We start from the raw sequence: 26,995 nt of genomic DNA, 5'->3' as shown, positions 1-26,995 counted from the left end.
GCCTGTGAACTGAAATAAAAGAGCAGCGAGAGAGGCTGCATCAGCAGAGCTCTGAGACCTCCACAACAGAGGCAGCCTCCTACCTGTTTGGCGAGGTTGACAGCATCGGCGTGAAGTCGGTCTCTCAGATGAGGGTCCAGTTGGAACGCTGGCGCAATCTCCACCACCTTCAACACAATCAAACCAACCACAGTCACAAAGCCGCAGCAACCAGATCCGCTTTAACCGACATCCTCTGTGGACTCAGTTCCTTCACTCTGATCATTGGCGTGTCATTTAATGAGATCTATACATGTGCTGCTGTTTCTACATTCTTTCAAGCGGCAATTTTATTCCTTACTCCCTGTACTGCAGTGAGTAGAATATATTTTATATAAACTGGTAATGATAATTTTACTGGGTTTTTTTATGTCCTCTCCAGGAAGTATCACCACATCATGGCAGGGAGCTCGGGTCAGGTGGCGGGGAGGCCTCAGGACAGACCTGGAAAGCCTAAATTGGTAGTGCAGGTGAACTGGGAGGTCTGGAGGAGGTCTCTGCTCTGAGGGCCTTCAACTCTCACTTCGGGCAGAGCTTTTCTGGCGTCTCTGTGGAGGTCGGGATTATCAGAGTGAAGGGGCAGGTTTTGGGGATATGTTGTACTGGGGGACTCAGGAGGCAGGGTACAAGGTACTGACCGGCCTGGAGGAAAAGAGCTTTGGCAATGGCTGAGGCAAAGCAGCAGTTGTGACTCACTGACCCTAACCCAGAAGGACACTGTGGGAGGTGCCGAGGGAGTTAGGGTGAGGAGACCCCTGACCAGGCCAAAGCAGGAGTTGTGTTCAAGTTCTCAGCAAATAGTCCGCCTTGTTTCCATTGGGGGTCAGCCTCCACCAGGGTTGTGCGTGGGCACCAATCCTGTTTGTGCTATTCAGGGTTGCAGTACGTTGGGCAGAGGTTTGCGTCGCTGCTTTTTGCGGACGATGTGATCCTGCAGGCCTCATCACCTTCTCACTGGATTGGTTCAGTTCGGGAATGAGTCCTCACCTCAAGTGAAGAAGTTAAAGTACCTCGGGCTCCTGTTCTCCAGTGAGGTGACTATACATCGTTCAATGAGCCATAGAGTGGGAGCAGTGGGAGAGTTCACGCGTTCACTCTGCCACAATGTTGTTACGAAAAGACAGCTGAGCCAGAGAGAGAAGGTCTGGATCTTGCAGTCAGTCTTTGTTCCTGCTCTCACCTTGTCATGAACTCTGGGTCATGACTGACTGAACCAGACGTGAATACGGGCAGCAGACATGTGTTTCCTCAGAAGGGGGATGGTGTCGCCCTCAGGGACCAGGTGAGACGTTCTGTCATCCGCGAGGGACTCAAGAGTCGAAAGGAGCCTGTTGAGGTGGCCAGGGCATCTGATCAGGATCCACCTGGACACCTCCCTAGAGAGGAGTTCCAGCTACCTGCTGGACCTGCTACCCCTGCACCCAGATTTCAGATAAACGTTGTCGTTGTGATGTTTCGGTGTGTTTTCTTGCTTGTTGTACTTTGATCAGCAGACATTGTTTTGAATAAAAGTGGATCAGACAGCAAATTCTGTTCTCATCAGATCGGTGCTACTCGAGTCTTCTACTGGAAGGAGTCCTGCCTCCTTATAATTCTGCCCACACTCCTCCCTCATTCGTTTCCATGTTGTCCTTCATCAGTGTGCTTTGGCCTGGCCGAGGTGTGTGTGTGTGTGTGTGTGTGTGTGTGTGTGGGGGGGGGGGATTAATTAGTTTAGTGTCAAACATGGAAGCTCGTCCAAGAAAAATTCTTGAGTCTGCTTCCAAACAACGTGACCTGCGTCTGATGAAAAAAATAAAAAATAAACACTGCAGCAACTCAATTAAAATTTCTATCTAATATTTCTTCCTCCCACTCAAAAAGCCTCTCCAAGTATAAATAGCACTTCTAGACAGAGGAGAAATATCCCATCAGTGCTCCCATATTCCCAATCTCTTTCACCCAGCAACTCCTCTTGTTTGAGATTCAGAAGATCTTAGATTAGAGGCAAAGGCAGATTAAGCCTCCCAGAATCAAAGAGCAGCGGCGCTTGCATGAACAGACGCGCTAAAATGATTATCATCTCTAATTTGATTAAAGGAGAAGCAAGAAAGTGATAAAAATACATGATTGAAAGTGCTTTGAGGTGACAATATGTAATGAAATATTACATGTTAATCAGTTTCTCTGATGAAAACATTGTTACAGTGGCTGACGAGCATGGGACGATGTCTGGTTTCTCTTTACATCAAGGGACCCAGAATACTCCAACATCCTGGATGACAATTTGAATGAGAATCCATCAGAAACTGGAGAACGATGGAAGGGTTCCACTCGTTGAGTCCCACTCAAGCAGCTTTAGCTGTGGCTAATTTTACTCCTGCCAGTGCTGCTCCTCAATGATACCCAGGCGCATCGCGACTCACATCATCGTTGCCATCGCACTCGATCCCGCCCACTTCCTTTTTATCTACCATGAGGATCAGTGTGCATCAGAACAACCATCCAGTCTAGTCAACTTCACCTTCTGGTGCCTCCGCTGGATGGAGCAGTCCCTCTCGTACAGGTGGATGACGTTCCCATACTTATCACCTGGAGAGAAAGTACAATGAAACATGTAAAATACATCACATGTATTAGGTTCTTAAGGGTAAAACACAGGAGTGAAACAGGTGGACAATGAAGTTGCTCTACGATGTGACGGCTGACATGCTAAGATATTAGAATTTAAAATGAACACATAAGAAGTCAGACGAAGGAGCTGCTGCAGAAGCTAAAATCAGAGGCAGATGGCAAACTCCTGGAGAAAAGCGTGTGAGAACAGAAGCAAACTCGAGCGCATCGCACCAGGTCATGGCTCGAAACAGGTGAGTCCCTGAATCCCTCACAGGCCCGACACACGGCGACCACACACACACACGGACACACACACACACACACACACACACACACACACGGACACACACACACACACACACACACACACACACACACACACAGTGCACATGAACACACACACACAAATCCACCCATGTGATAAAATGTGTGCCTTCCTCCCTACATCACACTCCCTGTCCAGCCCTCGCCCGACTAACCTGTCACTCCCTCACTCCCATCTGAGCGCTGGTCAGCTCAGCCTTCGCCTCAGTTGTCAGGTCAGGGCTGTGCAACTCTCACTAAATGGTCAAACGGCGTTTTCTCCCTAAGGACTGAGATCTCAACTCTCTCACACGATTCTTGTGTTTTCAACTCAAATATTTTTTTGACTCTTAAAAGGAACACAGCAACATTTGGGAGGTCCTCTTGTTGTCCACCATTTTCAGTATGAGACCAGCAGGTAGAGAGCCTCTCTCCTCCCTGGAGCTCCAGACCTCCAACAGGCAGCTGACCCGCTAGTTAGCTTGACCGCTAGCACCGAGTCAAGGTGGTGTAAACCCCGTTAAATTGTATGAACCTCAGGTAACTAGAATCAGAAAACTAAAAGTGACAAATATGCACAAAAGTGAAGTAAATTCATACTAAAATGAATTCACCTTAGTAACAGAAACTGATAGGGATTTTTATACATGGGGTTAGTATGTGATGTATGTGATGGGCGTTGTGCCACACGTTAGACAGGATACATGGGGTTAGTATGTGATGTATGTGATGGGCGTTGAGCCACACGTTAGACAGGTTACATGGGGTTAGTATGTGATAGGCGTTGTGCCACACGTTAGACAGGTTACATGGGGTTAGTATGTGATAGGCGTTGTGCCACACGTTAGACAGGTTACATGGGGTTAGTATGTGATAGGCGTTGTGCCACACGTTAGACAGGTTACATGGGGTTAGTATGTGATAGGCGTTGTGCCACACGTTAGACAGGTTACATGGGGTTAGTATGTGATGTATGTGATGGGCGTTGAGCCACACGTTAGACAGGTTACATGGGGTTAGTATGTGATGTATGTGATGGGCGTTGTGCCACACATTAGACAGGTTACATGGGGTTAGTATGTGATAGGCGTTGTGCCACACGTTAGACAGGTTACATGGGGTTAGTATGTGATAGGCGTTGTGCCACACGTTAGACAGGTTACATGGGGTTAGTATGTGATAGGCGTTGTGCCACACGTTAGACAGGTTACATGGGGTTAGTATGTGATGTATGTGATGGGCGTTGAGCCACACGTTAGACAGGTTACATGGGGTTAGTATGTGATGTATGTGATGGGCGTTGTGCCACACATTAGACAGGTTACATGGGGTTAGTATGTGATAGGCGTTGTGCCACACGTTAGACAGGTTACATGGGGTTAGTATGTGATAGGCGTTGTGCCACACGTTAGACAGGTTACATGGGGTTAGTATGTGATGTATGTGATGGGCGTTGAGCCACACGTTAGACAGGTTACATGGGGTTAGTATGTGATGTATGTGATGGGCGTTGTGCCACACATTAGACAGGTTACATGGGGTTAGTATGTGATAGGCGTTGTGCCACACGTTAGACAGGTTACATGGGGTTAGTATGTGATGTATGTGATGGGCGTTGTGCCACACGTTAGACAGGTTACATGGGGTTAGTATGTGATGTATGTGATGGGCGTTGTGCCACACGTTAGACAGGTTCAGACAAGTTACCAAGCTGGGTAGCAGCGAGCTACGTTGCTGGATTAGCCACCATATGAGTTGATGCTTTGGCGAAATGCAGGGTTACCCCACGGATTGTGGGGTAACAGGGACACCTACTGGCGGATGTAGGTTGGAACATTTACTCTCCTTTCATGCTGCAGTCCACAGCGTGGATGGAACTGGACGTTCCTTCAGGACCAGTAAACTGGACATAATATGGATCTGTGGTTTGGAACCTTTTGAACGAGAACAACTGTGTTTTCTTTTCTGAGAGAGTTGTGAGGACAGCGTTAGTTATTTTTCTGATGGTAACTGGAATGTGGTCAGGGTTAAAATTAACATTAGAATAAAACCTAATTAGAAGTTATTGATTCAAAACAGGCTTAAAAGTGGACAATTAGTTAAATCTAAAGCAGACTCAAACAGAGTTCACCACAAAAACAATTCAAATGTTATTGTTCTGGAGGGTATTTGTGGTAATTGTTTGTGTATGTATGTTTATGCTTGATATTCTATTTTTTACAAGTTCATATAAAGAAGAAGCCAGCAGTTCTGTTCATTGAGTGTCCTTATTCCTGCCCCCGGTCCTGAGCACTCGTCCCTCCTGAGGGGCTACCTGGCATCACAGTCGTCGTACACTTCCTGCTTCCTGGGTGAATTGCAAATTACTTTAAAACAGATAAAAAGACCTACAAATATTTTTCATGTAGTTTTTGTATTTTTTCACTTTGATAATATCGTAAGAACTCTATTTAAGGGTAGTCCAAATGATGAGCCACACAAGATCGGCTGCACACCCTCAGGCTGCTGGGGTCCTACTACCCCCCCCCAGGCACGGCAGGAGGCACCCGATAACCAGAGCTGCTCAGTGAGAGTAACGCCGGCGGTGGACGACCTGTATGCACAACTGGAAATGAGTTCTGCTGCACCGGTCTGCAGCTGACGCCTCATCTAATTCAACATGTCTGATCACTTCTGTTCCGTTGTGAAATGACCCGGCTTGGATTCTCGGCAGGAGAGAAGAGGCCTTTCTTCTTTTTGCTGCCCTCAGGTAGCATTTTCTTATTCCTTTCTGTTCTTTTTGTCTGGCTCTTGCACTCCCACATCTGCTCCCCTATATGTTTGCTGGGGTTTGGTAATTGTACATCGCCTGGCATGCAAACCCAATTTTGGATCAGATGAACTTCTACAGCCTACTTGGGTGGGTAAGAACGCGTTTGCTGTCTGTGCACGTTTTGTGAATTCACATAAGAGTTCCAGATGTTCCCTCGATTGCTTTGTGCAAGAAGAAAATATAAGAGATAAAACCAAGCACTCGTGCATGAGTTCAAAGCCCTCTATGTATCCGGCTGAACTTCAGCACCAGAAAATGGACAGAGTGGAAGGCAAACACACACCGAGTCACAGATCGGACTTACCAAGGATCTGCACTTCGATGTGTCTCGGCTTTTCAATAAACTTCTCAACAAACAGAGCTCCGTTCCCAAAAGCCGTCAGGGCTTCGGAGTAGGCCCGCTGGTAGTTCTCCTCCAGTTCCTGACAAACAAAAGAGAAGGTCCATTCATGTCTGCGTTTGGGACATCTTTCAGGAAGGGAAGTGGCTTTCAAACAGGCCTGGTGTCATTTTGCTGAATAACCTTTGCGTCGTTGCTCAGTTCAGGTTCCAGTATCCTTCCGTCTCACCTGGTCTGGTGGTTTTCCTTCTGTTAAAGTCAGCCTCAAAGGTGCACTAAGCCTCAACATTTGTTGTAAATCCCAAACAAACACAGAGCAAGCGCACGCGCACCCCCCCCCCCCCCCCCCCCGTTCTGTAACTGTCGTGAAAGTGGAGCTGTGCTGCACTCACGTTGGGGAGTAAATTGATATTCTGTCTCTATATCTGTACCACACTAGGTGAGGAGTTCCAGCTAATCTATTCAAAATTATTTTTAGGTTAAGAGTTACTGCTGATTTTATTGAAAGTTATTTTATGAGCTTATGCGAAAAAGACACTTTTAGAATTTGTCCTTCCTGGGATGGATGCTAGTGCTCACTAGGACCCACAGAGTGAGCTAGGAATAACCAACTATTACACTGAAAACTGGCTGACGAGTGTCACAGCTGCTATGCTACTCAAACAACTCTGCTTATTCCCCAACGTATGCACGCGCACGAACTACTGAAGCGGACTTGGACGAGCATATTCTCCTAGCACCTGCCAACGCCAACGCTTGTGGGTGACTGAGTGATGGCAGCTGGGGTAAGTGGGAATGTGACCGCGAATGGACTTCCGTCAGCGTGAGACTCGGTCAAGTGGCTGGCTGAGGACTCCTGATCCTGTAGTCCAGAAGATCTGTTACCCAGAACCACTTTAAAGGCTTCAGCAGGAGAAGATGAAGTAAAGAAGAGTGGGAGCCAGCAGGCTTGAGGGATGAGGAGGTGACATCACTACTGAGCCTCGCCCTCTTCGATCGGATCTATCTGAAAACAGCTGGCTGACAAAGAGGTTTGACGTGGTCCACTGTGAGAGGTGCAACATGAGGGAAAACCGTGCATTGGCAGCAGCACAGCAAGCCGCCAGCGACAACACTTCTAGCATAAGAAGCTAAGCTGCTGCCAGGCCCCCACTGAAATATGGAGGGCTGACAGCTCCTCCGGCGGCTGATCTCCCCACTTTAGCTGCACACTCGGAATCAAAATCCTCCACCTCAAGAACGTCAGACCCATACTCATACTGAGACCAGCAGCGAAGTAACTCATTGTTCTCCAATGGCTGTGCATGTGGCCACATGCTCAACTGTGTCTGAAAGCAGAAAAAAAGAAAAGCAGCGAAAGCATCAGAGAGCGGGACGCTGCATGTTAACTCGCCCACGACCCACGAGTGGTTTGGCTGTTGCTGTGCAACTGGAGATGCGGCCCAGCTGACAGAGATACCAACACACGCAGAGTGACTCCATGTTTCAGCCGACCACAGGTGAGCCTTCCCCACCAGCCTGGGTGTGACCCTCAACCACGCAGGGTTGCGCCACAAACGTGATCACGACGTTTACTTGCGTGACAACATGTGAACACCGAAGCTACTGACTCGCTCAGCGCTGGTTACCAGTGACTTAAAGGATTTGGCAACATGGAGTCATGGATTCAAAGACGTGACAGCAAGAGAACCAGGAATTCACTCCTCATAAGGTAAACTACCTTCCATTAAAACTGCCTTCCAACAGAAGCTGACGTTTTATGAAGGAAACAGACGGTTTACTGTTGTAGTACCACAGAAGTACTCGCCATCCCGGCTGGGAGGAGGAAGATGAAGCGCAGGCTGGTTTCCTGCGGCAACCCTTCCCCTACTCCAGCTCATGCACCTGTTTGGTTAATGTGTCATTCATGTTGCTCATGTCAGAAACACACGTGTGACGCGGAAGATGACTTCAAGCTTGTCTTTACGCTGAGACTCTGCAGGTTATTGCATCCTGCGTACGAGGGTGCTGATCCTGAGGAGGCGGCGTCGATGACAGGAGCAATATCAGGTGACTGGCAGCCCGGACAGAAATTACCAGGTTGTAATACCAGAGCAATTTCACAACAGCAACAGAGAATTAATGAGACTGTCAGTTGGCCATGAAGTCGGGTTTGTTGCAGCTCAGCCGGATCAGCACCAGGACGGGATTCGTGTCGCCTCCGGCTCACCTCATACTCTCGGACCACCCTCATGCCCCGACCGCCACCACCGTAGGCCGCTTTGAAGATGATGGGGAAGCCATAGGTCTGGGCGAAGGCCTGCGCCTCATGGAGGCTAGCGATGGGGGAGTCCGTTCCTGGGACCACCGGCACACCTGTACAGGTGCGTGTGAAAGGAATATAAACACAGACACATGAGACAATCAGAATCTGTCTTTGGCCGCCCCTAGTGAACATTCCCCCAGCAGGGGGCGACACAGCTCAGGGGTAGAGTGGCCATCCAGCAACCAAAGAGTCACTGCTGCGTGTTTAGGAGGTGAAGGTAAACATGTGACTTCATACCTGCGCTGATGGCGAGGGAGCGAGCCTCCACCTTGTCTCCCATCTTGCGCACTGTTTCTGGAGTCGGGCCAACAAACATCACCCCGGCATCAGTACAGGCCTGAGCAAAGTCCGAGCGTTCCGAGAGGAAACCGTAGCCGGGATGAATGGCGTCAACATTGTTTTCCTGGGGGGTGAGAACATGAATGATGAGATTCACTCGTCTCTACATCTCATATGTGCTCATAATTCTCATCATCCATTAAAAGACACCCCCTGAACAATAAGCAGTTTGAATTTCCCGTTTGTGCACTGAAACTTGAATACAATTCAAAAGACATGAAAAACTAGACGCTTTCACAGATCCCATTAATCAGGAGTCAGAACTCCATTTTTTCACCACTGGTCTCCTTCTCTGCCATCCAGAGGTACGCAACAACACCTAGACGACCAACACAGAGCCTCGACCACGCTGTTACCGGGGAGACAGCATCCCTCTACGTTCACGTTTCTGTCCTGTTCTTCATGAGTTCGAGAGCAGTTTAAGTCCTCTTATCTTAAGGTTGGACACGTATGTTCTAATCCATGTTATCTGCTCCCTTCATGTGAATGTGTTCGTGGCACTTGCATCTGGTAGAGTTCAGTCATTATCAGCGGTTGTAAACACAGCCCACAAGTTCCACTGGAGGACACAGTGAGCCACCTGACAGGTGTGTCTTGTCAGCCTATTACAGCTCAGGAGCGTCTCTGGACACTGTAGCGTCATCGTGATAGAAACCTTGAAGAGAGAATTCAGACCAACAGAGAGGCACTAGGGGCGGGGTCAAAGTCTGACTGAAGAGGTCACATGTGGCAAGCGGGTGTGAGCCCAGATGGATGTAGTGTGCTCCCTACACACCTGTGAGTGCGGAGGTTACCAAAGGGGTGCCCCAAGGTTCAGTGCTGGGACCCATTTTATTTTCATTCATTTTCATTTTATATTCATTCTATGCTGTAATAACTTGTCGATTCATTGTATTTTAATTATTTTATGCAGACGACACCATTATTTATTGCTGTTCAACCTCACTCACTCAGGCTTTTGATTTTTTTTTCCAAGCTGTTTTTAATGTCATCCAGTCTCGTTTGTTTGATCTTAAATTGGTTTTAAACACAGATGAAACCAAGTTCTCCCTCATACAAAGGTGCTCCCAGAGAACATCACAAATATTGTAACCTCTAAAGGAAACCCTAAAGATCAGGTTTTAAATGACAAATACTTGGCTTTTATCCAAGATCGGGAGCTTTTACTTGAAGTCCATGTTTATATTCTGGTCACTAAACTTCAGGAGAAGCTTGGGTTCTTTTTCAGGAATAGAACCCGTTTCTCTCTCAGGGTCTGGAAGAAATCAGTGACAGAGACATTCTCCTGCATGCGAGGCATAGCGACGAGCAGCTGCTCTGCCTTGCGTTCTTGTACTATGCTTGTTCTAACTGTTCCTCGGGTATGAACTGAATTTGGAAAAAGAGCTTTCAGCTTTGCTGCCCCCCTCAGCATGGAAGACGCTACAGCCTGAACTGAAACCCCTCAAGTTCTTCCACATGGAGCCTCCGTTCCTTCCTGAGGGACGGCCAGCCTGAGCCCACTGAACAGCGCCTGTGTTTTTTTGAAAATCTTAAATTGTTGTTTTTATTCTTCGTTACAGCTCCCGCACGTTTAACTGAGAACGCTGTTGTGGATTTACACTGTCACCTCCTAAAGCGGCTCTGTGGCATGAGCTGCTGACCTCCGGGCCAGGCCACGCTGATGAAAGAGATCCTGATCTCAGTGGGTTCGTATCTGTTTAAATCAAAGTCCGTCTAGTCCACCTTATCCCTTAAGTCCATATCGTCTTTCTAGTCCCTTAAATCCACGTAGTCTATCTACTCCCTTAAGTCCGTCTAGTCTCCGAAGTCTTTCTGGTCCATCTAGTCCCTTAAGTCCACAGAGTCACTCTGGTCCCTTAAGTCCATCCAGTCTCCTAAGTCTTTCTGGTCCATCTAGTCCCTTCAGTCCACCTAGTCACTCTGGTCCCTTGAGTCCATCTTGTCCATCAAGTCAGCCTCGTCAGTTTTCTCCCTGACATCCGTCTTGTCCATCTAGTCCCTGAAATCCACCTCATCAGCTTAGTCCCTCTAGTCAATTAGAATGGAAGGCTGCATCAGCCTCCCATTCTAATTCTCTTGAAGCAACTGCAATCCCCCTCATCATCATCATCTACTCAATAGGAGGCTGTGAGAGTCGACACACTCATAATCTGAGGGACACAGACACACACACACACACACACACACACACACACACACACACACAGGCCTGACTGATAGAGCCATCTCTGGATCAGTGTGTGCCATCTGCTCCTGGATACCAAGCGTACCATCGTCATAGACCAGGGACCAGGTATCTCACACACACACACAGACACACACACACACAGATAGACACAAAATCATTTATTCATGCAATTTCACAAGCACACACATTTTTAAACACACTGTAGCCGGTAGCCAGAAACAAACACACACACACACACACACACACACACACACACACACGCCTTGCTGGCATGGGAGGGGCTGGTCTCCCAGATAGGGGGACAGATTTAGAGAAATGAGTTGGACAGCTAAGGCTCCCCACCTTGGCAGCAAGACCGCATGCCCTCGATGGAAATGATAGGGTGCCAGAGATTGATTGGAAAAACGATAATGAACAACTGGCAGGGGAGGGAAAAGGACAGGAAGAAAAACACTGGGAAAGAGGAGAGGAAACCACAACAAGAATAGGAAAGGAGGAGTAGAGAAAGAAGAGAACTGAAGTAAGAGGACCGGGGAGACAAAGGAGGAGCCCGATGAGTCCGTCCTGACGCCTCCTCCTCCATATTACATGTCCCTGAGGTTTATGAGCCACCAGACTCTCCGTGGCAGGACCACTGCAGGCCATAGCTCCTCACTCCAGCACATTAAAAATGTCACGGAACAGAGAGATAACTGCAAGAACACCGGTCGGAACTCTTCCTACAGCCAAAAATATCTAAAATAGTTCATGTTCATTACCTTTTATAATGCTGGTTACTCACTGGGACGAGAGCTAGCCTCCTCATTGACTAGTTCTGATGTTCATGCTAAGCTAATACAGTAGCTAATAAGCTAAGCTAATATTTGTTTTAATGGACAAGAATGAACCACGTCCATCCACAAAGTGTTCGGCTGCTTCTCAGATGCTGACTGAAGTCACCACAGTTGCTGCAGTCTTGAGTTCGTCACTTGAAGTACTTTGAGTGTGGAGTAAAAGTATTCTCTCATCATTGTTGCATCAATGTGGGCAACACACTGCAAGATAAACTCATGAATGTAAACAGTCAACCGAAGGACTTCTGGAACTTTTCTATGAGATTGAGAAGTGAAGTTTAGCCCCCTCACAGACCAACTCCAAATACACTTTACAAGGTACAACTGGGTACTACAGTGTACCACTGGATACTACACTTCCCACAAGGGTTGCAACCGTTTTTGGGGTATATTATTGGTCTGAAGGATCTCATGTTTTATGGTATGACACAAATATCATGTTTATTCCTTACAGTCCACACTTTCATGAATCAACTGGATGATTTGTCACTGAAACAATGTCATTAAACTACAGCCCAGGTAACAGGAGGGGATCCTCTGTGTCGGTGCATGTGTGGACTCATCATCGCCATCCGGAACCACAGATCTGTGTGACGAAGGTCCTACAGAGGAGTCAGATCGATCTGCCGTCCGTATGAGCACGCATTTGTGGCGTCCTGAGGTGGTGGCGTGTTACCTTGGCTACTTTGATGATGTCAGGAATGTCCAGGTACGCCGCAACAGGTGGGAGACCTTTCCCGATGAGGTAGGCCTCGTCAGCTTTTTGCCTGTGAAGACAAAGACTTGCAGTACCGAGACAGAAATACGAGCAGGACATCAATGAGCGAGAGCAGGAACACAACCAGCGACTGGAGAGCGTACAGAGACATCAAGTATTCCGAGTGAATGAGCTCCATGTTTGTACTGTCAATACATTTATACTGACGTCTCCACTTAGGAGCAGCAGCCAAACAAACGACTGGCCTGAAGCACTGGTGGAGAAACGGCTCCTCTAATTGCCGTTAGCCCTAAACAACCTTCACATAGTCGATATCCTGCAGTGGGCTGGATTCATCCCACTGAAGAGAAGATGTAGTGCCAGATGTCGTACCTGTGCATCTGTCCGGTGTCCTGCTCCGAGTAGACCGCCACGGTGCGAATCCCCAGCTCAGTGCATGCTCGGAACACACGGATGGCGATCTCACCTAGAAGACAGCCGACTGTCAGCCATGTTGCTCATTATTTAAACCTCATAGACGCGCAAGTTCTCCGAGAGTCGATCATGTAATTCACAGACGGGCACATGGCAGGGTTTTATCAGCATCCTGAGGCGAGGCGCTACTCTGCCACTAATGCCTCCACCGAGAGCACAAAACAAAGGCTGACTTCTTTGATGGCAGACACAAGATGAGAGAACAAGACAAATCCATCTGCTTTACTTCACACTGCAAAAATACCAGCCGTTTTTAGAGTGTGAAGACAAGCAAACCACCGCCTGTCTTTCATCTCGTTGTCACAAGAGCCAAATACTTGTTTTCCAAGCTGCAAAAATTCTTTAGGGAGGAGAAAAATGTAGTCACTCTAAACTAGCGGGATGTGGTGTTGCTTGAAGGAGAGGGGAACGTTCCAACGTTTGATGAGCATTCTGAGGAAAACGTGCAGGAGATGGAGAGTTCTGGAGGAGGTGCAGGACACGAGGAGAATTAGGAAAGGAGAGAAGAGAAATTAAAGACAATGGAGCGAGAAGACATGAACAAGCAAGTAAACCAGACTGAAGATGAGAAATCACACGCATAAAATATCAGCAGGAGTAGGAGAAGAGAGGAGAGGACAGGAGGAGAGAGGAGAGGACAGGAGGAGAGAGGAGAGGACAGGAGAAGAGAGGAGAGCACAGGAGGAGAGAGGAGAGGACAGGAGAAGAGAGGAGAGCACAGGAGGAGAGAGGACAGGACAGGAGAAGAGAGGAGAGGACAGGAGGAGAGAGGACAGGACAGGAGAAGAGAGGAGAGCACAGGAGGAGAGAGGACAGGACAGGAGAAGAGAGGAGAGGACAGGAGGAGAGAGGAGTGAGTGTGTGTATGAGAGAGGGAGAGAGAGAGGGATGGAGGGAGGGGAGAGAGGGGAGAGGGAGAGAGAGAGGGATCGAGGGAGGGGAGAGAGGGGAGAGGGAGAGAGAGGGATGTTGGGAGGGAGGGAGGGAGGGAGGGAGGGAGGGAGAGAGAGGGAGGGAGGGAGGAAGGGAGGGAGGGAGAGAGGGGGATGTTGGGAGGGAGGGAGGGAGGGAGAGAGAGGGATGTTGGGAGAGAGGGGGAGAGGGAGAGGGAGAGAGAGAGAGAGGGATGTTGGGAGGGAGGGGGAGAGGGGGAGAGAGAGAGAGGGATGTTGGGAGGGAGGGGGAGAGGGGGAGAGAGAGAGAGGGATGTTGGGAGGGAGGGGAGAGGGGGAGAGAGAGAGGGATGTTGGGAGGGGAGAGAGAAAGAGAGGGATGGAGGGAGAGAGAGGGATGGAGGGAGGGGGGAGAGGGAGAGAGGGAGGGATGGAGGGAAGGAGGGAGAGAGGGGGAGAGAGAGAGGGATGGAGGGAGGGGAGAGAGAAAGAGAGAGGGATGGAGGGAGAGAGAGGGATGGAGGGAGAGAGAGGGATGGAGGGAGGGGAGAGAGAAAGAGAGAGGGATGTTGGGAGAGAGAGAGGGATGGAGGGAGGGGAGAGAGGGGGAGAGGGAGAGAGAGGGATGGAGGGAGGGGAGAGAGGGAGAGGGGGAGAGAGAGAGGGATGGAGGGAGGGGAGAGAGAGGGATGTTGGGAGAGAGAGAGGGATGGAGGGAGGGGGAGAGGGAGAGAGGGATGTTGGGAGGGAGGGAGGGAGAGAGGGAGAGAGAGAGAGGGATGTTGGGAGGGAGAGAGGGGAGAGAGGGGGAGAGGGAGAGAGAGGGATGTTGGGAGGGGAGAGAGAAAGAGAGGGATGGAGGGAGAGAGAGGGATGGAGGGAGGGGGGAGAGGGAGAGAGGGAGGGATGGAGGGAGGGAGGGAGAGAGGGGGAGAGAGAGAGGGATGGAGGGAGGGGAGAGAGAAAGAGAGAGGGATGGAGGGAGGGGAGAGAGAAAGAGATGGAGAGTTCTGGAGGAGGTGCAGGACACGAGGAGAATTAGGAAAGGAGAGAAGAGAAATTAAAGACAATGGAGCGAGAAGACATGAACAAGCAAGTAAACCAGACTGAAGATGAGAAATCACACGCATAAAATATCAGCAGGAGTAGGAGAAGAGAGGAGAGGACAGGAGGAGAGAGGAGAGGACAGGAGGAGAGAGGAGAGGACAGGAGAAGAGAGGAGAGGACAGGAGAAGAGAGGAGAGGACAGGAGAAGAGAGGAGAGCACAGGAGAAGAGAGGAGAGCACAGGAGGAGAGAGGACAGGACAGGAGAAGAGAGGAGAGGACAGGAGGAGAGAGGAGAGGACAGGAGAAGAGAGGAGAGCACAGGAGGAGAGAGGACAGGACAGGAGAAGAGAGGAGTGAGTGTGTGTATGAGAGAGGGAGAGAGAGAGGGATGGAGGGAGGGGAGAGAGGGGAGAGGGAGAGAGAGGGATGTTGGGAGGGAGAGAGAGGGAGGGAGGGAGGAAGGGAGGGAGGGAGGAAGGGAGGGAGGGAGAGAGGGGGATGTTGGGAGGGAGGGAGGGAGGGAGGGAGGGAGGGAGGGAGGGAGAGAGAGGGATGTTGGGAGAGAGGGGGAGAGGGAGAGGGAGAGAGAGAGAGGGATGTTGGGAGGGAGGGGGAGAGGGGGAGAGAGAGAGAGGGATGTTGGGAGGGAGGGGGAGAGAGAGAGAGGGATGTTGGGAGGGAGGGGGAGAGGGGGAGAGAGAGAGGGATGTTGGGAGGGGAGAGAGAAAGAGAGGGATGGAGGGAGAGAGAGGGATGGAGGGAGGGGAGAGAGAAAGAGAGAGGGATGTTGGGAGAGAGAGAGGGATGGAGGGAGGGGAGAGAGGGGGAGAGGGAGAGAGAGGGATGGAGGGAGGGGAGAGAGGGAGAGGGGGAGAGAGAGAGGGATGGAGGGAGGGGAGAGAGAGGGATGTTGGGAGAGAGAGAGGGATGGAGGGAGGGGGAGAGGGAGAGAGGGATGTTGGGAGGGAGGGAGGGGAGAGAGGGAGAGAGAGAGGGATGTTGGGAGGGAGAGAGGGGAGAGAGGGGGAGAGGGAGAGAGAGGGATGTTGGGAGGGAGAGAGGGGGAGAAGGAGAATGAGCTGTGAGGTGCAGGGAACCAGAGGCTCGTGAGGAGGGAGCCCACTCAGTGGACCCTCGACAGCACATGAAGACAGCCATGCATGAGGGAGCAGGACGCGTGCAGCAAAGAAGGCCACCATCACCAGAGTATTTCAGGTGAACTGGTCTGAGCCGCTGCTCTTCTTCTGTGGTGGATGAGAAGGAAATAGGGGGTCGTACCTCTGTTAGCCACCATGACTTTCTTGATGGGCCGATATTCGCTCTGTGGGGCAGAGTGGGCGGAGCGGGAGAACAGACACGCCCTCCTGATAGCCAGCAGGCCGAGGCCGCCGCGAGCCCCAGCGTACCTCAACATCCTGAAGGAGACAGAGAACGATGAATTAGCAGACACACCAAAGAGTCTCCACGCAGCCAGCCAATCAGACTCCACGGGCAACGACCTGACAAACGAAACCTACGCAAACAGGAAGTGGCTCGTGCTTCCCTTCATCTCCTCCCCTTTGCTTCCTTATGGTTTAGTCTTTGGAGGAACCTGCTGGTTCTGCTCCTCTGCTGTTAATGCTTTGAGGGAACGATTAGAGCGAGAACGATTACAGTGAAACGACTGAACTTGAGCTGTTTAAAGAGATTAAATCTACTAAAGCGCCACACCCCGTTAAACTGTTGCCTGAGGTTTCAACGGCATTTTCAGAGGGAGCTTGAGCTGGTCTCAGATAGTCAGGGGGTCCTGGCTGCAGTCTGAGGGTCATTCTGGTGACCCTTCAACAAGGAGGAGGAGCCACAGCCGACCTCAAGCTGCCGGCAGGGTCACTGCAGGAAATTACAAAACACACACACACAGCCAATCAGCAGCGTTTGTGTCTGATTGAAGTTTCTGCTGCTCACTACAATTAAAGCTCTAACGAGCTTTTTCCTGCACCACAAACGGAGACTGAAGCAGACAGACTGCACCCGATTATCACAGTCAGGCAGGACAAGAGCCAACAACACAACGTCTTCAATTCACTGTCACTTCAGCATCTGTTTGTGGCCTCACCTGGCAGGAGCCTGCACTCCAGCAAGGCAACACACACACACACACACACACACACACACACAGGTTGATCTACGCGTCTCCGTCTTTACACGAGACAGGCCTTCACCTTCTTCCAAGCGGTGCCGGAAATTTAATTTTTTACTTTAGCGTTTATAACACATTTGTTTGAAAATTTTCAAGTTATTATCAAAAGAAATAAAAAAATTTTTTTTCAAGTTTCATAAAATTCAAAATGTGCTCCATCAGGATATTTTCCATCACCATGATATGAGATTTTGGTAGATCAACACACATTCAAACCCCCCCCCCCCCCCCACACACACACACACACAGAAATAAGCCATTAATTACATCCGAGACTACGATAGTCTGGTCACAGCATTTATCCCCGCTAATCCCCATCAATTACCCTGAAACCAAACACACACACAAACCTGCCCACAACCTCACGAGTGCCACGATATTAGGACTGACTAGTGCTTCCACTACCACAGCCAAGTGTCTCAGTTCTCTCTCACACACAGAGACACACACACACACACAGACATAGACACACACACAGACATAAGACACACACACACACACACACACACACACACACACACACACACAGGAGTTCGTAGAGGTGGAAGCTACTTCTTTAGAGCCTATGACAAATTTCCATAGTCCTTTGCTGCCACACTGTGGCCAGACCGCAGCAGTGCAGTCAGAGGGCATCAACGAGCCCCTCAGTTAGCTACAGTGATTTACAATGAGCAAACACATTTGCCATGTTCAGATTAAACGTTCGTTTGTCTGACACACACAAACATCAGTTCATATCCTGCATGGGAGTAGAAACTGGCCTTCAAACACTCCACGCATCAGGGCGACAGGCTGTAGATGAGTCCCGTAATGAGGGATTAATAGATGGCAACTCCTTGCTTGGCTTTCAGGTCAAAAGCACAATAATTATTATTTTTTAGGGGAATTTCTCAATTCAAAGATATATATAATTTCCAGTACTCTCTCATTAAATATCCAAAAAGGAAGTGTGGAGTACAAGTCAGAAATAAAACATTTCTGACTTAAGTAAATAAATAACAATTATCTTTGACAACCATTTCTCAAATACTTGGCCAGCGCTGCCATTGCATTCCTGGTGCAGCCAATCCAAAGTCCATCATGGTGGACAACAGCTGTGTAGTACAGCTCTCCTCTTTAACCTTGTACATCCCAGCATGCCCTGGGTGAAGGAGGGAAAGACATCTCCACAGCGGCAGGCGCTCTGACAGTGAGCAGTGACGGCGGCGACCCACGTCAGGTCTGTCGCTATGAGCTTTCAGGGAAGGAGGGGACGGTCTGGATGCGGGAAGGACCGGGTGTACAGCGAAGAGGCGCGCACACACAGAAGAGGACATGAATCCAACACGCTGAAGAAGTGCTTGACAGACAGGTAGTTTTGTATCATTGTCTCAGACATTCAGGAGAATCTGATTAGAACCTGGCCCTGAGACTGCAGGCTGAACCACAACAGGGCTGTACTCACACAAAAGGAACAACATCAGATAGTTTCACATGACCTGAAGACACAACAACACAGCTTCCTGGGGCAGAAGTACCAGAGAGGTGGGCAGCGTCACCCCACCACCACCACCAGCGCTGCCAACCAAGGCCTGGCAGTAGCCAGCGAAATATTGGCCACATGTGCAACTGAGGCCACTTATCCAACGGGTCCTTTGATCTCCGCAATTACAACCAGAAGTCACAACAGCAAACGCCGCTCTCACGGGAGAAAAGGGATCAGAAGCTGAAAGTAGTTCAGGAAGTGAAGGAGCAGAACCTGTGAAGCCATCAGAGGACGGATTAACCTGAGGATGGGGTCTCAGCCAGAGCCCCCGCCACATTATACCAGCCCCCTCCCTGCCAGGGACCCCTCAAAATAAACTGGAGGCCAATTATCATCCCTGAAATGTAGGAAGGATTATTGTCTGTCATGTCTCCAACTTTGCCACCTCTCACCAATGGAATCCAGATGGATAAGGAGCCAGTAGGCTCCACCCCCTCAAGACGAGCAGCAACGGCGGCGCAATGGGCAATGTGACAATACCACTGACTCAGTGACAGATTTGGAACTTGGGTTTGTAAGTCGAGCTCCTAATTGAACCATGAGTGATACTGGCACCTCAGTACTGGTGCGGTACATTTATGATACTTAACCTTCCCATAATAATCCAGCTGCTAACCTACTTACAAGAAGCTGACCTTAAAAGCTGCCGCCCGACGCACCAGCTGCCGCCCGACGCACCAGCTGCCGCCCGACGCACCAGCTGCCGCCCGACGCACCAGCTGCCGACCTACATTCCAGCTGCTAACTTTATCACCAGCTGCCGACCTACATACCAGCTGCTAACTTTATCAACAGCTGCCGACCGACGCACCAGCTGCTAACTTTTTCACCAGCTGCCGACCTACATACCAGCTGCTAACTTTATCACCAGCTGCCGACCTACGCACCAGCTGCCGACGTACGTACCAGCTGCCGACTTTATCACCAGCTGCCAACCTACGCACCAGCTGCCAACCTACACACCAGCTGCCAACCTACGTACCAGCTGCCGACGTACGTACCAGCTGCCGACTTTATCACCAGCTGCCAACCTACGCACCAGCTGCCAACCTACGCACCAGCTGCCGACCTACGCACCAGCTGCCGACTTTATCACCAGCTGCTGACCTACACACCAGCTGCTGACTTTATCACCAGCTGCCAACCTACGCACCAGGTGCTGACCTAGCAGGGCTGCGGGCAGTGTGACAATAACCACTGACTCAGTGACCAGTTTGGAACTTGGGTTTTTCAGTCAAGCTCATAATTGAACCACGAGGGGAACTGGCACCTCAGTACTGGTGCTACACTCTACATTTATGGTACTTAAACTTCCCATAATAATCCAGTCCTGGCCGACCTACGCACCAGCTGCCAACCTACGCACCAGCTGCTGACTTTATCACCAGCTGCCGACTTTATCACCAGCTGCCGACCTACGCACCAGCTGCCGACCTACGCACCAGCTGCCGACCTACGCACCAGCTGCCGACCTACGCACCAGCTGCCGACCTACGCACCAGCTGCCGACTTTATCACCAGCTGCCGACCTACGCACCAGCTGCTGACCCTACGCACCAGCTGCCGACCTACGCACCAGCTGCTGACTTTATCACCAGCTGCCGACCTACGCACCAGCTGCCGACCTACGCACCAGCTGCCGACCTACGCACCAGCTGCCGACCTACGCACCAGCTGCCGACTTTATCACCAGCTGCCGACTTTATCACCAGCTGCCGACCTACGCACCAGCTGCCGACTTTATCACCAGCTGCCGACCTACGCACCAGCTGCCGACTTTATCACCAGCTGCCGACCTACGCACCAGCTGCCGACCTACGCACCAGCTGCTGACCCTACGCACCAGCTGCCGACCTACGCACCAGCTGCTGACTTTATCACCAGCTGCCGACCTACGCACCAGCTGCCGACCTACGCACCAGCTGCAGACCTACGCACCAGCTGCCGACCTACGCACCAGCTGCTGACCCTACGCACCAGCTGCCGACCTACGCACCAGCTGCTGACTTTATCACCAGCTGCCGACCTTATCACCAGCTGCCGACCTTATCACCAGCTGCCGACCTACGCACCAGCTGCTGACTTTATCACCAGCTGCCGACTTTATCACCAGCTGCCGACTTTATCACCAGCTGCCGACCTACGCACCAGCTGCCGACTTTATCACCAGCTGCCGACTTTATCACCAGCTGCCGACCTACGCACCAGCTGCCGACTTTATCACCAGCTGCCGACTTTATCACCAGCTGCCAACCTACGCACCAGCTGCCGACCTACGCACCAGCTGCCGACCTACGCACCAGCTGACGACCTACGCACCAGCTGCTGACCTACGCACCAGCTGCTGACCTACGCACCAGCTGCTGACTTTATCACCAGCTGCCGACTTTATCACCAGCTGCCAACCTACGCACCAGCTGCTGACCTACGCACCAGCTGCCGACCTAGCAGGGCTGCGGGCAGTGTTTCAATACCACTGACTCAGTGACCAATTTGGAACTTGGGTTTTTCAGTCAAGCTCAAGAGAACCACAAAGGAACTGGCACCTCAGTACTGGTGCTAAACTATATTTATGGTACTTAACCTTCCCATAGTAATCCAGCTGCCGACCTACGCACCAGCTGCTAAACCTATCAGCTGCCGACCTACGCACCAGCTGCTAAACCTATCAGCTGCCGACCTACGCACCAGCTGCTAAACCTATCAGCTGCCGACCTACGCACCAGCTGCCGACCTACGCACCAGCTGCCGACCTATGCACCAGCTGCTAAACTTATCAGCTGCTGGAATAGGCTCCACCCCCACCCCACCACCCTTAACAGGATAAGAGGGAGAAAATGGATGGATGGAAGGCACAGTCCCACGATCGGCCCACAATCCAACATGTTATCCCTGGTGTATCACTAGACCTCTGCTGAAATGCAGAATGGAACATGCAACCCTCATTGGACTGCATGATGGAACAGAGACCAGTGATGGACCCCTGATGGAATGTTTGATGGCCATGGGACCCCCGATGGATCCACAAAGGAATGCACAACCCCCATGATGGACCATGCAACCCCCAATGGAATGTGCGACCGCCCCCCCCCCCCCACCCCACACACACACAAACGAAGTGCAATCCTTGATGGACCCCTAACTGAACGCTGAAGAAAATGCTCCTAAAATGACAATATTGTTTATTGCAAAAAGTATCGTCCAACCAAACGCATCACCATGACAGGCCTTGTCCTTGTCAGCAGGCACACCAAAAGAGTGTAAGGGGTTAAAACCGAGAGGAAGAACCTCAGATAGGAAGACAGTTTTACATTTGAATCACCTCAAAAAGGTGCTACAAGCATGCATAAAGGACTTTTGCAGAAAGTTAGCCTCAGCGGAATCGAGGGTCACCTTAAGTACGTTGACCCTGTGAGCTCGGTGAAAAGATGTGTGGGGGAAAATATCATTAATTGGAGATAGTGGTGATCATGCTGGCTGGCATCCACCTGACACAGTGATGGGATGCTGATTGGTTTACAGTGCTGGGATTCTTCAGTGCGACTCACTGACATCCTGATGAACAGAAGTTGGCAGGATTGAGTCCTGCAAGACGGAGGCACCTGTTCCTTCAGGCAGAAGACGGTTAGGAGGATGGAATCAGTAAATCAGCTCTGGTGAACAAAAGTTGATGATCTTCCAGGTTCAGTTCATCAAGATCATCTTCACTAATGAACCCTCTGATGATGCTGGAAGCCTGGATGCTATGGTTAGCAGTGCTAAGCTAACGTTAGCCAATGAAGGAGCTACAACAGGGTCACATGACTTCAAGGTCACCACCACTAAGATTCAGGCTTCTTGTGTTTCCCCTGATGACCTTTAATGACCTCTGTAGGCTCCTCTAGAGTCTTGTTAGCAACCCAGGCTTTTAAGACTCCACCACTCCAACATCCACCAGTCTGGTGTTTACTGGTGGATCTGATGTAGAACTGAACCTCCACCATCCACCGGTCTGGTGTTTACTGGTGGATCTGATGTAGAACTGAACCTCCACCATCCACCAGTCTGGTGTTTACTGGTGGATCTGATGTAGAACTGAACCTCCACCATCCACCGGTCTGGTGTTTACTGGTGGATCTGATGTAGAACTGAACCTCCACCATCCACCAGTCTGGTATTTACTGGTGGATCTGATGTAGAACTGAAACTCAAACATCCACCGGTCTGGTGTTTACTAGTGGATCTGGTGTAGAACTGAACCTCCACCATCCACCAGTCTGGTATTTACTGGTGGATCTGATGTAGAACTGAACCTCAAACATCCACCGGTCTGGTGTTTACTGGTGGATCTGGTGTAGAACTGAACCTCCACCATCCACCAGTCTGGTGTTTACTGGTGGATCTGATGTAGAACTGAACTTAAAACATCCACCAGTCTGGTGTTTACTGGTGGATCTGATGTAGAACTGAACCTCCACCATCCACCGGTCTGGTGTTTACTGGTGGATCTGATGCAGAACTGAACTTCCACCATCCACCAGTCTGGTGTTTACTGGTGGATCTGATGTAGACCTGAACCTCCAACATCCACCAGGTGGTGTTTACTGGGGCTGTTGAAGAATATCCCATATTCTTTTTATATTCAAACACAATTCCACGACATGTCCACCTGTGTTTTACACCATTGCCAGTTGTACTGGTCTGTCTGAGTGTTGTACTGGTTTACTGCATGTTCTTGTGGACAGAAAGAGAAATAAAGGTCTGCAGATTTTAAATTACACAACGCTTAAAAGTATCAAATATTCTTTTTAGAGCAGAAAGAATACTCTAATAATTTGGCAGCCCAAGTCCTCCTTGATGGATCTGATGTGGTAGAACAAAACACAAAAACATCTTCAGCTGCTGGTAACCACACAACTGATTCCAGGTCAGTGACTTGGAGACCAGGGAACCGGATGTTCTGCTAGGAGAAACTTATTTGCAGCAGTCCTCACGTTCTTGACACCGTTGGTTGGTACAACTCTTTAGAAGAATGTGACCTTTATCTTTCATCGGGTCAAATAGAAGACAGGTTGTTCTTGTTTCAGGTGCGACCATTTATCCTGCTGCAGCCGGAATTTACCTGAGCCTCCGGGACAGGTCTTGAACCCAGGAGGGCCACCAGTCCCCCCAACAGCTCCCACTCGTCACATCTGCCCAGTAAAAACATTTCCACAAAATGGAATCTCGATGGTCAAATGCGTCGCAGCCCCCCGCCGCTGCAGTATGCGCAGGGTTAGCAAACTCAGTTACGTAGCAAATCCCCAGCAGGTTAGCAGCAGTGAGGATGAAACTGCAGAATGAATCAGAAGAGACAGAACGCTCGGGTCGGTTCCTTTAACGGCACCAACTCCAGGTTTGGATGTGAGAGTTGACACTCGTACAACCGTGTCTGCTCAGAGAGGAACGACGGGAACGCCTTCCAACCCTGAACAATCAATAACTCAGAACTGCTGTGTAACAAGGCGGGACATCAATGACAACAAGCATGATGTCATCAGAGCTGGTCAACTGTGGGTCCCCGTCAGTATAGGAAGACCGACCAGTGTCTGAGGGCAGTGTGAGAGAAGTCAGGTGATTTGAGGGTCATACATTAACCTCTAGAGGAGCAAAGTTCTGTTTATACACGCGCACGCATTAACCTCGGCCGAATGGCTGATCCTGGGACACGCCCACAGCGTTTCGCCAGCTTTACACCTCACAGGAAGCAGTTTTCTACCTCCTATAGCAGCTTTCCTCAAATCCGCCAGACACACCTGATGTCCAACAGTTCTCTTCGTGAAACAAGTAGAATATGACGAGTTGCGAGGAATAAAGGTTACCATATCACCACATGTAAGGAACTCACCAACCCTCTAAAAGTACTGCATGTATTCATGTACTGTATAAAGTACCAGCAAGGTGTGAACTGAGTTGTTTTGGTCAAACTTTAGCCGCACTGTTGGTTTGTGCTGTGTGAAGCTGGTATCCAGGCAGACATGCGCGTAGCTGCTGCTGATTCTGAGGCAGAAGCTGCTCACGCAACATCAGGCCAGCTGGGAAGCTCCAGCGTGGCCTCCCGCCGCCGCCGCCAGCAGGCTGCATGTTCCTCATCTGGACTTCAGCTCACATCTTTCTGCTCTGCAGCAGTTTAATAAAACCTCCAAGAACTGATCATCTGTGCGTCAGTCTCAGGTTCTGAGCCCCCATTGGCTGCTGTATACGCTGAAGGATCAACAGGTGAATGCTGCACCGAACCAACCAGCCGGGAGGGACGGCTGGGCAGCGCGGCAGGCTGGGAGGAAGCGTCTCAGGGGACGTCGTCCCTCTCCTCTCTGCAGGCCGGGAGCAGGACAGAGGCAACCACAAGAGTATGTTCACCTGACTGGCGCTCAACCCTGGACACACCAGCAACGCCGTGGGCACTGGCGGCTCTGCTGACGCTCAGACGCGATTGGTCAATATCATTAGGACTGCAAACTGAAACCAGAGGGCTTCCGGCTCCAGAGGCTGCACTCCAGAGGAGAATCTATTTAAAGACTATTCGCTCGTATTTACAGCGGCTGAGTCAGCAACTGTCCATGAATCTCATGTAACAGCACAACGAGCGCCAAGTTTGATTCCGCCGGGGGATGCCAGTTTTCCCATCTCATCCCAGACATGATGCTGGTCAGGCACCTCGCATGTTTGGCAGCGCGAGGGTGAGCAGCTGCTCTCCGTAATAAAGTCTCATGAGGATGCGGCGTCGCTCCATCACGAGACTTCCTCATCCGAACGGGACGTTGGCTGCTGAGAGTGATGGCGGCTTGCAAAACACTGTCACACTGCCTCACGACATCAGCAGAATTATTAGAGAAAAACAAATGGAGCCATTGATTCACTAGTTGTTTATTTACAGCCCTCTCCCGAGAAGAAAAACGTGTTGCAGCAGAGAAACCTGGACACAAACACGCTCAGCGAGTCTGGACATCGCAGGCCAGACACAGCGCTCGTGATGGAGCAGCTACAGGCTGACAGGGAAATCAAGTCGTGCGGAGGTACGGCGGAGGAACGCTAGCACGCTACAGCTAAGGATCAGCAGACTGAACGGCTCGACGCTCTCTGAAGACATCATTTCATTGGGACTAACACAAGCACGTTGATTTTGAAACTTTAATGAAAAGCTCTTAGCAACATGAACAACTTCCGGAGACCACATGACAACGTCTGTCAATAACCCACGTCCAGTCTGACCCCACTGGAAGATCGGGGAGTGACATCAGAGCGACTGCGAGGACCTCGATGTGACGCGGCTCTGCGCGTGTGTCTGTTTGAGATGGGTCAAAGGGTCAAAGGTTGTTACAGAGACAAACAGACGTGCCAGTGACACAATCGGTACACACGAACCGGGTTCAAAGGTGAAGAGACCTGATTTTTGTAAGGGTCCAAATCAGAGAGGAAAGTGGGCCATCACACACACACACACACACACACACACACACACACACACACCACTTTGATGAGCAGCTCACAGGAAAACAAGGCTTGTGCAATCTACAAGTTTCAACATGAAAACAAGAGTTCCGCCACACAGACAGCATGGGAAATGTAGTCCGCACCGCAGACTTATCGAACACAGCAAATGTTTTCAGATACTTCAGTCCGACCGTGGCAGAACCGTGACGTAACTGCTGCTGCATGTGGCACCACACTACCATCTCGCGTCCGAATGGAACTGAAAACTCGCCCTCAGGTGTGTGACCACGCGCTGCCGTCGCGATTGTCGGTGTAGCAGCAAAGCTAACATGGACTTCGCGGAGTGCCTGGGTGACGGTCCCGGTCCCGGCAGGAGCTGAGCAGCGATGACAGTCCCCGACGGCCGCGTCACGATACCGGAACGTTACACGACCACACTGACAGCCACTCGGACACTCCGCGGAGCCGGAGCGGGTTCCTCTGACCTCTCACGCACACGCACGCCGCCCATCTGTACTCACATGTCGTGCGGTCCGGGTGAGCTGGTTCCGCTGTCAGTAACCGGACACCGAGAGTAGACAGCCGACTGTCACAGTGTGTTTGTGTGTGCTTGCTAATCTCAAACACACTCACTCACTCCCTCCCTCCCTCCCTCTCAATCACAAACAGACACACACCCGTGAGCCGGGAAGAGATATGTGGGTTTATACAGGCGCGCGCACGCACGCACACGGAGGAGTGACTTCAGGACGCTCGAGGAGCCGTCCACACACGCGCTGTCACGCACACACACTCACGCACACCTTGGCGCCCGGAGACTCAGCTCGTTGCTATCTGTCCCAGAGCTAAGTTAGCTAGCAGCTGGTGGCGTCCGGCTCGGCTCGGCTCGGCGGATGTAGCTGTCCGATTCTGCGCCTGCCTCCTTAATCTCCCTCTCATAAACTCTCAT

The 26,995-nt window shown here is 50.6% G+C and overlaps 1 protein-coding gene across 2 annotated transcripts in view; it reads right to left on the bottom strand.

Annotated features, from left to right (window-relative positions):
* Nucleotides 1-26,995, bottom strand: part of LOC147238479 (pyruvate carboxylase, mitochondrial-like) — a 231,539-nt gene extending 204,544 nt beyond the window's left edge. Inside the window, exons 1-9 of one of the 2 annotated variants that reach the window (XM_086197046.1) lie at nt 26,850-26,995; nt 16,169-16,305; nt 12,848-12,941; nt 12,434-12,524; nt 8,632-8,797; nt 8,299-8,444; nt 6,054-6,171; nt 2,543-2,610; nt 84-167 (exon numbers count right to left, since the gene is read on the bottom strand). In XM_086197046.1, the coding sequence (XP_086053172.1) occupies nt 84-167; nt 2,543-2,610; nt 6,054-6,171; nt 8,299-8,444; nt 8,632-8,797; nt 12,434-12,524; nt 12,848-12,941; nt 16,169-16,304 (903 nt within the window). In that variant the 5' untranslated portion in view covers nt 16,305; nt 26,850-26,995. Of the gene's footprint in view, nt 1-83; nt 168-2,542; nt 2,611-6,053; nt 6,172-8,298; nt 8,445-8,631; nt 8,798-12,433; nt 12,525-12,847; nt 12,942-16,168; nt 16,306-26,567; nt 26,789-26,849 lie in introns of those variants that run through there. The other variant, XM_086197045.1, reaches the window with a different exon arrangement.

Source organism: Aulostomus chinensis, chromosome 24 (assembly GCF_037954235.1).
Source record: "Aulostomus chinensis isolate RoL2024-O1b breed Wild chromosome 24, RoL_Achi_v1.0, whole genome shotgun sequence".
Taxonomy (NCBI): domain Eukaryota; kingdom Metazoa; phylum Chordata; class Actinopteri; order Syngnathiformes; family Aulostomidae; genus Aulostomus; species Aulostomus chinensis.
This window is presented reverse-complemented; position numbering and strand designations above follow the sequence as displayed.